The following is a 14081-nucleotide window of genomic DNA, read 5'->3' on the forward strand; positions in this document are numbered from 1 at the left end:
AGCTCTCTATCCAGAAAAGTGCAGGAACAACTAAGATATTATGCAGAAAGCTCAAATTTCTGGGCCTTTGGTAGAGGATTCAAGATTGAGGAACAGACATGCTACCTATAAAGATGAGAAGTGAATTTGTGTGTATGTCTATCTCTATGTGTGGATAGACAGAGAAAGAGAGGGACAAAACAGAAGGAGGGAAAGAGAAAGAATTAATTTGGAATATGTATACACTTTTTATTCAAAATAATTAGAAGAATAAATCAATTTGTATAGAAAATAGGAAAATAACACGCAGTACTACAAAAGTAGAAATATCACATACACTAGTGTTTTATTTTTAAGATTTAAAAAAAAGTATTTTTTCCAATAGGCATATACAAAACAGACTTTAGAGCATAAAACAAGCTATAACTGAAATTATAGCCATGTTAACCCACAACAAATGAAATAAACTGTATTCTTCTGGTAACTAATTAACCACTGACCTTTTAAAAAGTCTTACAAGCAATCTGCTTCCTTTCTTCCAACTGCATTGATTCAACATGAATAAAAATGAAAATCTATTTTAATCTGTATCCAATAAACTTTGAGACCCCTAAGGGATGCAAAATAAAGAAAAGTTTCTCTGGAATGGTTCCAGTTCAGAACTCTCAATATCAGTGATCAATAGCAAAGATGTGCTGGGCTGTGTTCACCTCTACAATCATCCCTTAATTTGACTATGTTAGTACTACATTGGCTAGGAATGATGTGGGCTGGACTCCATCATAATCTGGAACTTGCTTATTCAAATTTAGACTACCCACATGTGGACACAGACTCTAATTTTATATTCCTTTAATATAAGGAAAAAGAAAATCCTCCAGTGATAAACTTTCAAAAATTATAATCCAACAAGTGAATTCCATGAGCACGTCTGGATTTTCACTGAAATATCTGCTTCCATGCCTGACAAGACAAGCCTTCTGCACAAACCCAGTTGACTGAGGTAAAGCCAAACTCTTACCTAAATAAAATTGTGTAATTATATAAGGTTTACAGCTTTCAACTACACATTTGTAAAGAAAGAGGATCTTTAATCACAATCCTAGTTTCAGATAACTAGTTTCAGCTGGAGAGATATTTAGATTTCACACACATTTTTTAAAGGAACTACTTAAACAGATGCTCAAATGCATATATGCTGACATAAAAACACTTTCCTGAATTGGCACTAATTAACACAATGAGATATTTTTCTGAACTGTCTTACATACCTAACATCTTTCTATGCCAGATTTTTTTCTGTGAACCAACTGTGTCACCGCCCATGTCTCTGGATTTCCGGAGGAAGACTAAGCGTAACTTAAAGTCATTAAAAAGTTGGCAGACTAACAAAGAATACAAATGATCTGGGAGTGGGGAAAGATAAATAAAAGAACTGGAAATTTTAAAATTACTGATAAAGTTAAGCAGTTACTATGTACATCATGTATTATAGCAGATTCCTTGAATTTTGCTAAACAAACTTATTTTCAGGAATTTGTTTGGGTTTCAGGTGATACATCGTCACTGACTATTGCTAGAATCTAAAAATCAATATGGACATTCTCATTTGGCAGTTATTCTAAATACAATTCCCTCAGCAAGACCCACGGGAGTCAGCCAGCATAAACACACAGATCTTCTTTCGACAAGAACAAGTAATATTTTCAAAATAAAGTCTATCGTTCCTCCAAGCAATCTATAAAATGGAAGCATTCCTGCATGTAATTTCCATTTCTGCAGGGCATACGTATTTCAATTTGTATAGTTTTATGAAAATTATAAGCTTTGGAAAGAAGGTGTAACAGCCATAGGGAAAAAACTATCCAGAACCAAGGAACAAATATGACAGCATACTACATTAGAGTTTGTAATAGCTTCTTAATAATGCTTTTATAAAACAGTTTTAAATGATTGGCTAATATAATTGCCCAGTTGTCAAATCTGGGGTAAAAGTCAAAACCTGATTTTTTTTAACGTGAAGAACAAAATCCAAACCAAGAGACCATTGTTGCCCTGACCTATTTTTCAACTTGTGCACACTTAAGTTAAATATTTGCAGACTTTGCAACATTGCAAATATCTGCTTGAAAGAACAGGGAATTGCATCTATAATTCCAGTTGTTCCTAGGGCATGAATTAGGGCAGTAGAAAAGACAGAAACCTCATAAAAAACAAAACTCATGGCATCGTTGCTGTGATAGCTGCCCTGGGACCACAAAGATGAAAAAAATACGTTCTCTGAGCTCTGATATAAGCCAGGATACCAAAGGCTCTTTTGGTAAGAAGCTCTTTTTCTGGACTGAACTCTGAGTAAGTATTATGGTAGATTAGAAATCCATTTCGTTCATCTATCTCTTAAGAATGTGGGTTCTTATCTGAAGCCTTGCTTTTCTCTTCCTCCATCACATTTTTTTCCTTTTGTACCAGAAGATTATAAACCTATATGAAACTGTATAATACATTGTATTTTACGATGATTGGCATATCAAAGGTGATTGATAAGCAAATAAATAATTATAATCAAAATACATAAATATATAAGTATTTGTGAATCAATAAGTCAACCTATATTTATGTTTGGTCAAATTTTCAATTTATAACCTGCTTTTTTTCCAGGAGTTTCAGATGGTACATACAAACTCTCCATAACAAAAATTCAGTGAGCTATGTTGGGCTGAGAAGAGTGTCTATCTTAAAGTCATCCAATTAATTACCTTTAGTTTATGGTGGCCTGGAACCTGCGTCCTAACCACCTTATCACAATGGCTGCATTTGCTATAGAATACAGTAGCTGGGATTGCAGATTTATCGTCCAGTCCTCTTGCAGATGTTTCAGTCTTGTTTGAAGGTACATGAGTTTAGGGCTGCAGCCTAACTCATGCATTACCCAACTGAAATCAGACTGGTTTCTATGCAATGGGCTAAATCCTTCTTAACTATAACATCAAGCATCTACATTATCCATAATATTACATTATCTGGAAACTTAGAAACAAATAACTTCTTTTTTTAAGTAACAGGTTTTCCTGAAACTATGCAAAAGACCAGTCTCTTCAGTTTTATTTTATTTTTTTCAAGCAACTAAGACATTTTCTTAAACCACTTTTAGAAAATTAAGTGTCTGGTATTTTCATGAATTTAGAACTGTGCTCACTCAGATGCACATTTTAATAAAATACTGCATATTTTGATTTTTCATATATTGCTCAACAAAGTGACATACATAACAGTTTCTGGCTTTAAGCCTTACATTATAACCAAAATAAAGTATTTCAAAAGCTTATAAAGGTTTCAGGAATCAGAAATGGAAATATTATTTGGACTCTCACTGAGAATTAAATAAACAAAAACAATATTAGCAGCATTATAAAAGCTATAAGTGGTCAGAGTACACAATCCAGCCTCCAAACTGATGCTGTAGTTTAAGATACTATGGAGAGTGTTTATGCCAGTGTCTCTCAACCTTAGCAACTTTAAGATATGTGGACTTAACTCCCAGAATTTTCCAGCAAGCACAACTTTAAACATAGTTTCGGCCTAGAATGCAACTTCTATCACAAATATTCTTCTTTTGTTTCCTTCTCTGATCAGCTGATCAGCAGGAAACAACAGTTTCCTGGTTTTCCTGACATGACAACCTATGAGAATAATTATTACTTCAATGGGAATGACCATAGCTGAATGTTTAAATGTCTTTACTTCAGGATATGTTTAAAAACTGTAAATACTATATTAATAATGGTGGCCTTGTCTTCTAGCCAAAAATGAAAACACACAGAGGTTCCATTTATTCATTGCGTAGCTTTGAACTTCTAGATTTATAAAAAGGAATAATCATGAAAAAGCTCTTAATAAAATTACGTACCTATTCAATTACAAGGCCTCAGAAGGCCATTAAAAATAATTGTGAAAAAAGTCATAGCGTTTTCTGGAATAATGAGCAGTTTTTAGTTTTATATAAAATTCAAACGGAGCAGAAAATATTGCAATATGTTGCCACCTTCTATTCCAGTTTTGCATATCTTACACTTCAAGTTTTTATTCCATTGGCATCTTACACCAAGGTAAAAGGATTAATACAGCTTCTAATGCAGAAAAGTTATGCATATACCTAAAATATAAAATTTATATTTTAAAAAATGCAAATGTATAAAATGTTTGCAAATCATCTATCTTGCAAATAATTTTATTAATATATATAGAAAAATAATCTTGATCTAGTAAATCACATTTTAATTAAATCTCAATAAATCTGATTTTCATAATTCATAATAATAAATAGTAGAAAAACTGCCTACCAGAACAAGAAGCCTACTTTTATTAATAGTTTTCTTTTACATTTTTCCATGAACCAAGAAGAATAAAATCTCTAATAATTCCACATGCATGACTCATTACAATTCTTGCTAAAAACAAGTGTTTTAATGCAACATCTAATTTCTAACATTTTCACACCTAAGATCAAAAACCATTATTTCAGCTTAAATAACTATAGGAAGTGGTAATCCAGATTTGCAAATTAGGTTGTCTCCTCTCCAACTAAGGAGACCTGATAATAATGTGAAATAAATGTTTATTGCTTAATGTTTCTATGGAAGAGTTTCTATTTTATAGAAATATTTTTTTCATTTTAATAAAATTATAATGCATATAACAATTAGATTGCTTCAAACACCTTTTTTTCAGATTTTACCTAGATTATGCTTATATAAGTATATCACATCTCCTTTGGTATTATTTATTTATTAAATGAAGTAGACTCAATTCTATTGGAGAAAAGTTATAAAATAGTTAGGCATCATGTAAAACACAATGTACCATAATAGCTTTCCTTACTAAAAATGCTCACTAAAAATTCCAAAGGTATTGGAAAAATTTCTGGTTCAGTTTTTTTCCCCCCAGAAAACCTACTCTATCAGAGAAGTTGATTAGATTAGAAGTTCATTTAGCCCTAAATTCAGAGGAATTATTTAGAATGGTCATAAAGGGCTGCCAAATATTTAGCAGACATTTGTCTGCCAAAATCTAAACCAGCAGTGCATGACAACAGAGCATTTTCAGTATCCCTGTGCTGCCCTCTAGTGGTCCTTTGGAGTTCTGCATTCAAGAACTGATAGCGTTAAGGACATATTCCAGGTCCTTGTTTCCTGGAAGAATTATACAGATATGCTAAAAATAGCTTGAGCTATCTATGTATCTAATTTTAGCTTTCCAGTTAACATGATAAGACACTAATTATTTTAGTATCTTTCATTCTGAAAAGTATATACATTTTTTTTGCTAACAAAAATATTTTGCATGTTCATTTCAGGGCTCTATCTTATCAGAAAGTACTGGCAACCTCAATACAATTACTACAACCAAATGATTTGCTCAGTCCCGAATCCTTGCAATCAAGAAACTAAAACAAAATCAATCTATCATACTGTATCATCTCCATGTGCTTAAATGTTATCAGAGTATTACAAAATCTAATTAATTCATATAGATATAGAATCACAGAATGACAAAGTTGGAAGATCTTGTGGTACAAGATGCAACTTAATACATGCTGTTCATGCACAATGCTAAAATATAATCGTAACAAAGTTAAATCCAAAATAATAACATCAGTACTGTATCAGAATACATGTAGTCCTCATTTAGTGACCACAACTAATATCCTCAATTTAGTAATCAAGCAAAGTGATCATTACATGAAACTGCAACTCTATTTATGATCTTATTTCAGCTTTACTTTGCTTTACAGACTTGTGAAAGTAATGAATGTGAGGACTGGATGTAATTTTTTCATCACTGTTGTAACTTTGAACAGTCACTAAATTAAGCAGTCACTAAGTATCTGTATACCATTATTGTACCAAAAAGCCAGTAGACATAATTCCATTCTAACAAAAATAATTTAATCTGAATACTCCGTGCAGTCCAATTGCAAGTTACCACAAAGAACAACAAAAAAAAGGTAAATCTTGGACAAACTTTTCAATGTTATGATATAGAAGTATAAAATATAGAAAAAGGTTCATTTCACTCTGCTACATAATAGTAATAATAGTATAAAATGGAAGATCCTAATTATAATTTCATTCAGACATTCATTCTAATGTACTGGGAAACAATTTGATAGAATAATTTGTAGTCAGAAATTTCTGAAATGCATCATAGAACTACATTAATAAGAATGTCTTCCGCAAAGAAAAAATAGTATATGCTTCATGCATCCTATGAAGAGAAGGATAAAATAAATTAAGAATAAAACTACTTTTGTCACTTGAAATGCTCTCATGTTTAGGGTTTTTTTTTTTTTTTTGGCCTGTTTTAAGTTATAAAAGATGCGAAAGATCCATTCTACCAGTATAACATAAATTAATAGTAAAGTGATCTAATAATATATTTTTCCATTATAAATATATAAATGAAAAAAATAATATGTATAATAAAATAATAAAATATACAAAGCACATATTACAATAGAACTCATGAAAAAGAAAAAATCTTTATAAAATCTTTAGTTTTTCAAAAAATTTCAAAGATAAAAGTGTTAAAATATTAGTAGAAGCAGAAATATAACAATAGGATTCCGAAAATTTTAATAAGGTGAAATAATTACAAAATTAGATATATGGAGAAGGAAAAAGGAATCAAAAGATACTCAGTTCTAAATGTATTTTCTCTTTCTGTACCAACATTGAAGGCTATAACAGGTTTTTTTTTTAATTTATTAAATTAGATTTCCAAAAATGAGCATTTTTCAACTAAGAGAGGATAGAAGTAACAGTAATGAATGCAATAGTGAAAAAAATTTAAAGGTGAACTCTAAAAGTAGAATTATAAATCAGTACTGGTAAAGAATAATAGGATAAAACTATAATTAATTATCTGAAATACTCTAATTGCACATTGTGCTCAAATAAAGTAGTGGAAATTGTGCTATTTCCATTTGTTAATAAGAAGTTGATTTGGAAAGGAGGAATTTCAGGTAGAAATTACCAGTATGAAAAAGTGTATGTGATCCTTTCCCCTTTCTATTTTTGATCACTCTCTCATAAAACTGTCCAGAAACATCGTGAAGTATATAGAATCTCATTGAGTGAAGAAACCAGTTGGCAATTAAGAGCACCATAGGGAGTAAAAAAGCATTTTTCAACACTGAACATGGTCTGTTCTTCTCTATTGTCTCAGATTGTATTTTCATTTTAAGTATGACATCAGCATTAAACTGTACGTATTGATATTTCACATGTCAATGGACATAGGATAATAAAGGCTCCAGTGAGAAACATATTAATGAAAACTGGGGGTGGGGGGAGGAAATCTAACAAGGTAACAGAAAAGAAAACCAACCACTGGAAAGTAAAGAAAATGCCAGGAACAGCAATACAAGGGAGAGATCTTTGCTATCATGTCTTTGGAAATGGGAAATACATCAAAATAAGTTATTAGTAGTCACTCCTGTAGCATAATACAAAAGAAATGATCTTTGTACCACTATTATGATTGTAAAAAGGTTTCATAGAAATTAGGAGAGAAAGCCTTGATTAAACCAGGTTATGGTTCTAGTTTCTTGCATATAATTATTTTTTTAATATGAAAACAATAATCACATAATGTTAATGGGCAAAACTGTTCTATGCTACAGTCCTTAATTAAAGCTATTAATCTATCTTTTTTATTTTCAGAAGACATTTGAAACAATGTCTTAGTAACAATCCTTGCAGTAAAAATAGGGAAATAATATTGCTGAAAGTTTTGCAACTTATTTTTAAATTTAACCAGGGAAATATTATGCAGTACCACCGCAAAACAATTATGAAAACAATTATTGATTTTTAAAAATCATGCAATATGACTAGGACAATTAAGAGAATTTCTTTTCAATATCAATATTCAGCATCCACTGGCCCGGACTATGTTTTACCACCCATGAGGGTCTGTCATAGAAGAGGGCAGTCTTTATAATCTAATAAAGTCAGCAGACATCATGCAAGGTTACTAAAATCTTGAGAAATCTAGTGCTCTCATAACATGTCAAACAATTTTTAAATTGTAAAAATATTTCAAATTAATTTTAGAATCTCTACTAGGGTGAGAAGCTGCCTGTATGTAGCGATGCTAGTAAATGTTGTTTTGTCAACCTTGGCATAATGAGGGACCACAAACCTGTTCAATAACAATATGGTTATCTACATAACTAGAAATCCTGTTTTCTTCATAAGCTGCCCAAAATCTTATGAGGTAGGCAGCATACACGTGTTTTAATTGAATAAATAAAGTGAAAGCTTGGAAACCATAAAGCTAAACATAATGCCCAACAATAAAATATAGCTTATTTATAAGGAAAACTGTCCAACATTTAAGTAATACATATTGTAATTTATATAAATAGTCAGTTCTGAAAAACAGTAACATCAAAAACAATCTTACAGCAAATGTTTTTTTTTTCTCTTTAGATATTCAGTAATAAAGCAAGCCTACCTTGACACATTTTCTGGAATGTATTCTAGAACTGGATACCCATCATTTCTTCTGCCAGTCAACTCAGAATGTGATTTCCATGACTCCACTAGAGGAAACGAGCTCATATGCTGAAAAGACTGCTCTCTACCAATAGGCCGTGATAAAGCTATTCTGCCTTGAGCACCAATCCTATAGTGAAATGACTGTCCACCAGAATTCACTCCAACAATGGCAGAGGAAGGTAGAGTACTTTCTTGATAATAATTGTTTTCTTCAGGCTCCTGTTTAATTCCTATAGATAGACCTGAATTTGGAAACCCACTAGTTTCACATGTGCCATCAAATGATGAAACAGGTGGTCCTAAAATCCCAGAAAGAGAATAATAGTCTTTATCATCCATGAAAGAAAAATATGATCCATCCATAAATGGAAAGGGATTTGCGGTGTGATTCCCTTTAAAAGAAGCACCAGAACAAGAATGTTTAGCTGATTCTTGCTTTATTGATACTAAAAATGGGGAATCAGAATTCATTTTGTTATTTTCTCCAAGACATGAGCTACTAAATATCCCTTCTGGTTCAGGTTTTATAAACTGAACAACAGTCATCTGATTAGCTACTTCACTGATAGGGATGGCATTTTCTATTTGCTCTATTTTAGGAAATACGATTTCAGAAGCACCTTTCTTCTCTTTTGAATCTGGACTAGGAACCATGTCTTGAGTTGCACCAAGTCCAACCGATGTACTAGATGCCGGAAAGGTCACTGCACCATTTACAGGACTACACATTGAAGATCCCACAGTGCTTATGGCAGGACTAGAAAGAGTGGATCTATTATTGGCATTGGAAGGGCTGGCAATAGAGCACCTTGAGTTCATATTTGCAGGACTGGATACTGAGGATCTCATTGTTATGTTATTAGGACTTGAAACTGGAGATTTCACACTACAATGACTAGGAGGGCTTGAAATAGGTGATTTCATGCTACTTATAGGACTAGAAAGAGGAGATCCCACATTGCTAGTATGTGGAGGACTATGTAACATTGAACCTCGATTTTCAATGTTAGGTGAACATGGCAAAGGTGTTCCCTGGTTTACTGGACTATTTACGGTGAAATTTGTGAAGTTAGTAGGAGTAGTTGATGATACAGAACTAATTCTAGGAGGGCTGCATACTGAAGGAGTCATGCTTTGAGGACTACAATCAGAAGAATTCTTCTCTTGACACACTCTAGGACTTTTGGTGATAGATGGTACAATACCACCATTCACAGAGCTTGCACAGTCTGATATTAGAGGTCTCAAGCACCTATTTGGGGTGTTCAAGGGAGAGGTATGATGGCCATTCTCCTTATATAATTTTACTAATTGCTCAACATTTTGATACATCTTTGCAGAAGTTAAGCTTCCTTGCTGACTTTGCTGATCATAGGTAAAATCAGCATCTCTTACAGAATCCATGTATAAACCCATTGATTCAGCTACTGTTGCAGAAAGTTCCTTGGAGTCTAGTTCAATTTTTATATCAGAGGGTAAAATAGCCGGCTGTCTGTGATCTGGCTGAAGACAAGAAATTAGCTCAGGTTTTTCTTTGTTGCTTCCTTGAGAACTGGTATTTGGAAATGTGCCAGAAACACAGCTCACATTTACGATCTCCATATAGTTATTACTCTCTTCGGACTGTTCTTCTGCTCCTTTAGGAGTGTACTCCATAGATTGTGAACCTTGACTCCAGCGCCTCTCCATATCTAGGCTTTCTGAATAACTGCGATAGCCTTTGGTCTCCATATCTAATAAAAGAAAACATCAAAATTATATATAAATATATATGCATATATCAATTTTCTTGCATATTAAAGAATGGTGGCTGCATTCCTAGACACGATTAAGTAAAACTTACTGAACATAGTGAAAATTATTTCAGATAGATGAACATCTGACTATGCTGTTTTTGATCTCATTTAATGGCTAACAATTAAAAACAAAATTTATTATCTTGTGATAATGGAATTTTTAAAAAATTATGAGCCAACAAATGTAAATTTTGTACAGTTATTTCATTTTCTATGCTACTGACAGAAAATAAAATGACCTCAGAGTACATTTTATTTTTATTAGTAAGTTTGGTGCTTCTTTTACTAAAGGATGAGGTTTAGTTGTATTATAATGTACATTGCTCATGAGTATTACATTTTAATATTTCCCACATAGTGGAGATTCTCTTTCCTCCATAATCTACCCCCCCAATTTGGATCATTTTAAGAATCTTATAATAAAGATTTCCAATGCAAATGATTTCTTAACAAAATAACAACCCTTAAAAGTATATATCAATGTTAATGTTGCTCAATAATATACAAAATAAACATAACATTCATCTTATTTGGAGTCCTACAGAGAAAATTATTTTTTATATAAAAATGCACAGCTGTGTTTATGAAATGTTTGTATTCACTCAATCAGGCAAGGAAGGTATACTGCAGATCCTGTCAGTCAAAGAATTTTAACTGGCAGGGTCTAGGAAGAGAGCCTTCTCTGCCACTGCCCCCTCCTTATGGATCATCCTTCCTCCAGAGGTTAGGAAGGTCCCCATGAAGGTCTTCTGGTCTTCCATGAAGGGCTCAAAGTTGGCTCTGCCATTGGCTCTCCATCTTTATTAATCAAAGTTAAATGGCCATATTGGTTTTTTATTTCTTTGAAATTTTATATCTCATAATTCTAAAATTTTAAATTAATTTTAATATTTTAAAGCTAACTTTATTTGCCCTAGGCAGTGCTTCCTTGAGGGAGATGGGTGGTCTAGATACATGAGATATTAATTAATTAAACATTTATAACATTGTTATTTTGGTTGAGCAGATTGACTATTTTACATACAGAATTTCCTTTAAAGTTTAATAGAATTTCCAAAGACTCAGTTTCCTATTTTAAACAAGTAAAGCATATAACATATACTATATCCAGTGCTTTTTTTCTAAAAAAAAAAAAAAAAAAAGTTGCCGGAACTCACACACATCATACAACCCGCCTTGCCTACCCTATAAGGTTCCATCCAAAAAGGTGCCGGAACTCTGTTCTGGGCATTCTATGAGAAAAAAAGCCCTGACTATATCATTTAAAAGAGGCAATTTCTTTTCTATATTCACCAAAGAAACACCGCACTATATGCTGGAGAAAAGTGTTTTGGAATCTGTCTGTCTGTTTATCTATCTGGATGGAAGATGATAGATAGATAGGTAGGTAGGTAGATAGATAGATAGATAGATAGATAGATAGATAGATAGATAGATAGATAGATAGATAGACAGACAGACAGACAGACAGACAGACAGATGAAAATGCTACCACTAACTTAAAGTGCTACATTACTCGCTTTAGTACAACACTATACATGTCAATGAAACATTTTCTGAATTTAATATTTTACTATAGATATGCTAATAATTTGAATATAATTTAGCAGTAAAACAGTCCCACACCTTATAGTGACATCCTTTACTGTTGACCAAGCTGCCCTTTTCTCATCCTCAAATAATGCTATTATCCCAAAACAACAAAACAATTCCCCTGTTTTACACAAGTGTCTCAACAGCAGCAGCAGCAGCAGCAGCAACTGTCCCAAACTGGATCCTCAAATCACAAAAACAAGCAATTACAATTTGTTCCATTACTCCCAGAATATGCCCAAATTACTACTCCCTGTGTAAGTGCTTTAACACTTTTATCAATCTGATTTCAGTATATATATCAAAAAAGTTTACTTTCTGAAGGATCCTAAATTCTTATCTAAATGTCTATGTAGACATCCTAACAAACTTGTAAACTCAGCAGGCAGTGGGACACCACAATTAACCCTATGTCTTCAAATTCCATATCTAAGGCACAATGCTTGTATGTACAGTATATTTGCCTTTGAAAGCAGTGATAGTGCTATCAACAGTCTTAAGAACTCAAATTATTGAACTATATTCACTTGAGAAGATACTGTAAAGCAGTGTTTCTCAACCTTGACAATTTTAAGGCATTGCTGGCTATAGAATTCTGGGAGTTGAAGTCCACATGCCTTAAAATTGTCAAGGTTGAGAAACACTGCTGTAAAGCCTTCTGTAGGCCAAAGCGATTTGATCATCTATAAACATTAGTTTTCACACAAATTTTATTTTAATTAAGGAGCATTAGCCAAGGAGTGGAGATCCATTAGGGATAGTTGTAACACTAGCATAGATATTTGAAAAAGCAAGATATATAAATATAGCAAGATGTAGATTTACATTTTAATCAATTGAGCCTTAAATCTGGTTTAAACAAAGCACACTTTCATAGAGTTCACTTTCAAACTGCTGACAATTAAAGCAGAATACAAATTGATTGTGATCAGCCATGCACTCTGTATTACAGCAAACATATGGAAAACATATTTTGAGAACGAGCCCTTGTTGCTTATACGTTGATTACCATAGCCAAATATGTACATAGTTATTAAAACTAAACTGAGCTTCTGCTGTTTATCAATCAATTGCTAACTTTTTAAATCTTTTTAACCCATCTGATATTTAAATTTTTGGTGAGCTTTAAGAAGTAACCATAGAACTCGCATTAATCAGGAAAAGTGACTTATGACCATAATTGAGCCCAAAATTTCTGTTGTTAAGTGAATTTGCCCCATTTTATGATTTCTTGTAGTTGTTAAGTGAATCTCTGCAGCTCTTAAATTAGCAACATGGTTGTTAAGTGAATCTGGCTTCCCCATTTGACTTTGCTTGTCAGAAGGTCGCAAAAGGTGATCACATGACTCCAGGATACTGCAACTGTCATAAATAGAAACTAGAATTGCAATCCTCCCAAGTTTGATCATGTGACAACGGGGATGTTGCAATGGTTGTAAGTATGAAAAACAGTCATAAGTCATTTTTTCAATGCTTTTGTAACTTGGTCACTAAATGAACTGTTGTTAAGTCAAGAACTACCTGTACCACAATGTTTAGTAAGAATTCTTATGAGATAAATTTTTGTTTGAACCATGCGGCATTATTCTGTGCTTATTTCTGCAATAATTCTCCCTTGGTTGATTGAGGATTGTTATTTATTATTGTTTTTCAAAACAATTAGGAAACTACGGAAGTAATATCCAACAATATGAAAAGATGCCAGATTGGAAAAACTACTACAAAACACATATATACATCACAATAAGCAAATGTAGTATAGAAAGTAAGTTTATAACAGTCTAGTCTCTATTCTTCACATAATTAAGAACTTTTCTATACTACAAAATCCAGAAATAAACTATATCAATTCAATGGATTTTACTTCTATCAGATTGCAACTGAAAACTGGTGTATCATCTTCCAGTTGAGCAGCAAAAAATATCTATATAAAAAGATGTATCGCTGTTGTTCAAGGGAATTGAAGTAATAACATTGAAAAAGAGTTTACAATATTCTAATATTAATAAAATCACATATTTATTAATAATAAATCTTTAAGATATAGTTATCCAAAAGATATGCAATTCAAGTGAACTATTTACTTTTATATTCCTATTTGGATATTTTCTATGGACTTTTCATTTTGCCAAATTCACACTTTCTCCTGCAA

At 32.4% G+C, this 14081-nt stretch overlaps 1 protein-coding gene across 5 annotated transcripts in view; it reads right to left on the minus strand.

Moving 5' to 3' along the window:
* NR3C2 (nuclear receptor subfamily 3 group C member 2) overlaps positions 1 to 14081 on the minus strand; it is a 166949-nt gene that overhangs the window by 146700 nt on the left and 6168 nt on the right. For all 5 annotated transcript variants that reach the window (XM_039355662.1, XM_039355664.1, XM_039355663.1 and 2 more), the window contains one exon: positions 8497 to 10273. In XM_039355662.1, the coding sequence (XP_039211596.1) occupies positions 8497 to 10271 (1775 nt within the window). In that variant the 5' untranslated portion in view covers positions 10272 to 10273. The remainder of the gene's footprint in view (positions 1 to 8496; positions 10274 to 14081) is intronic.

This window comes from Crotalus tigris, unplaced genomic scaffold, assembly GCF_016545835.1.
Source record: "Crotalus tigris isolate CLP2741 ecotype Arizona unplaced genomic scaffold, ASM1654583v1 scf7180000018716.860359, whole genome shotgun sequence".
NCBI lineage: Eukaryota > Metazoa > Chordata > Lepidosauria > Squamata > Viperidae > Crotalus > Crotalus tigris.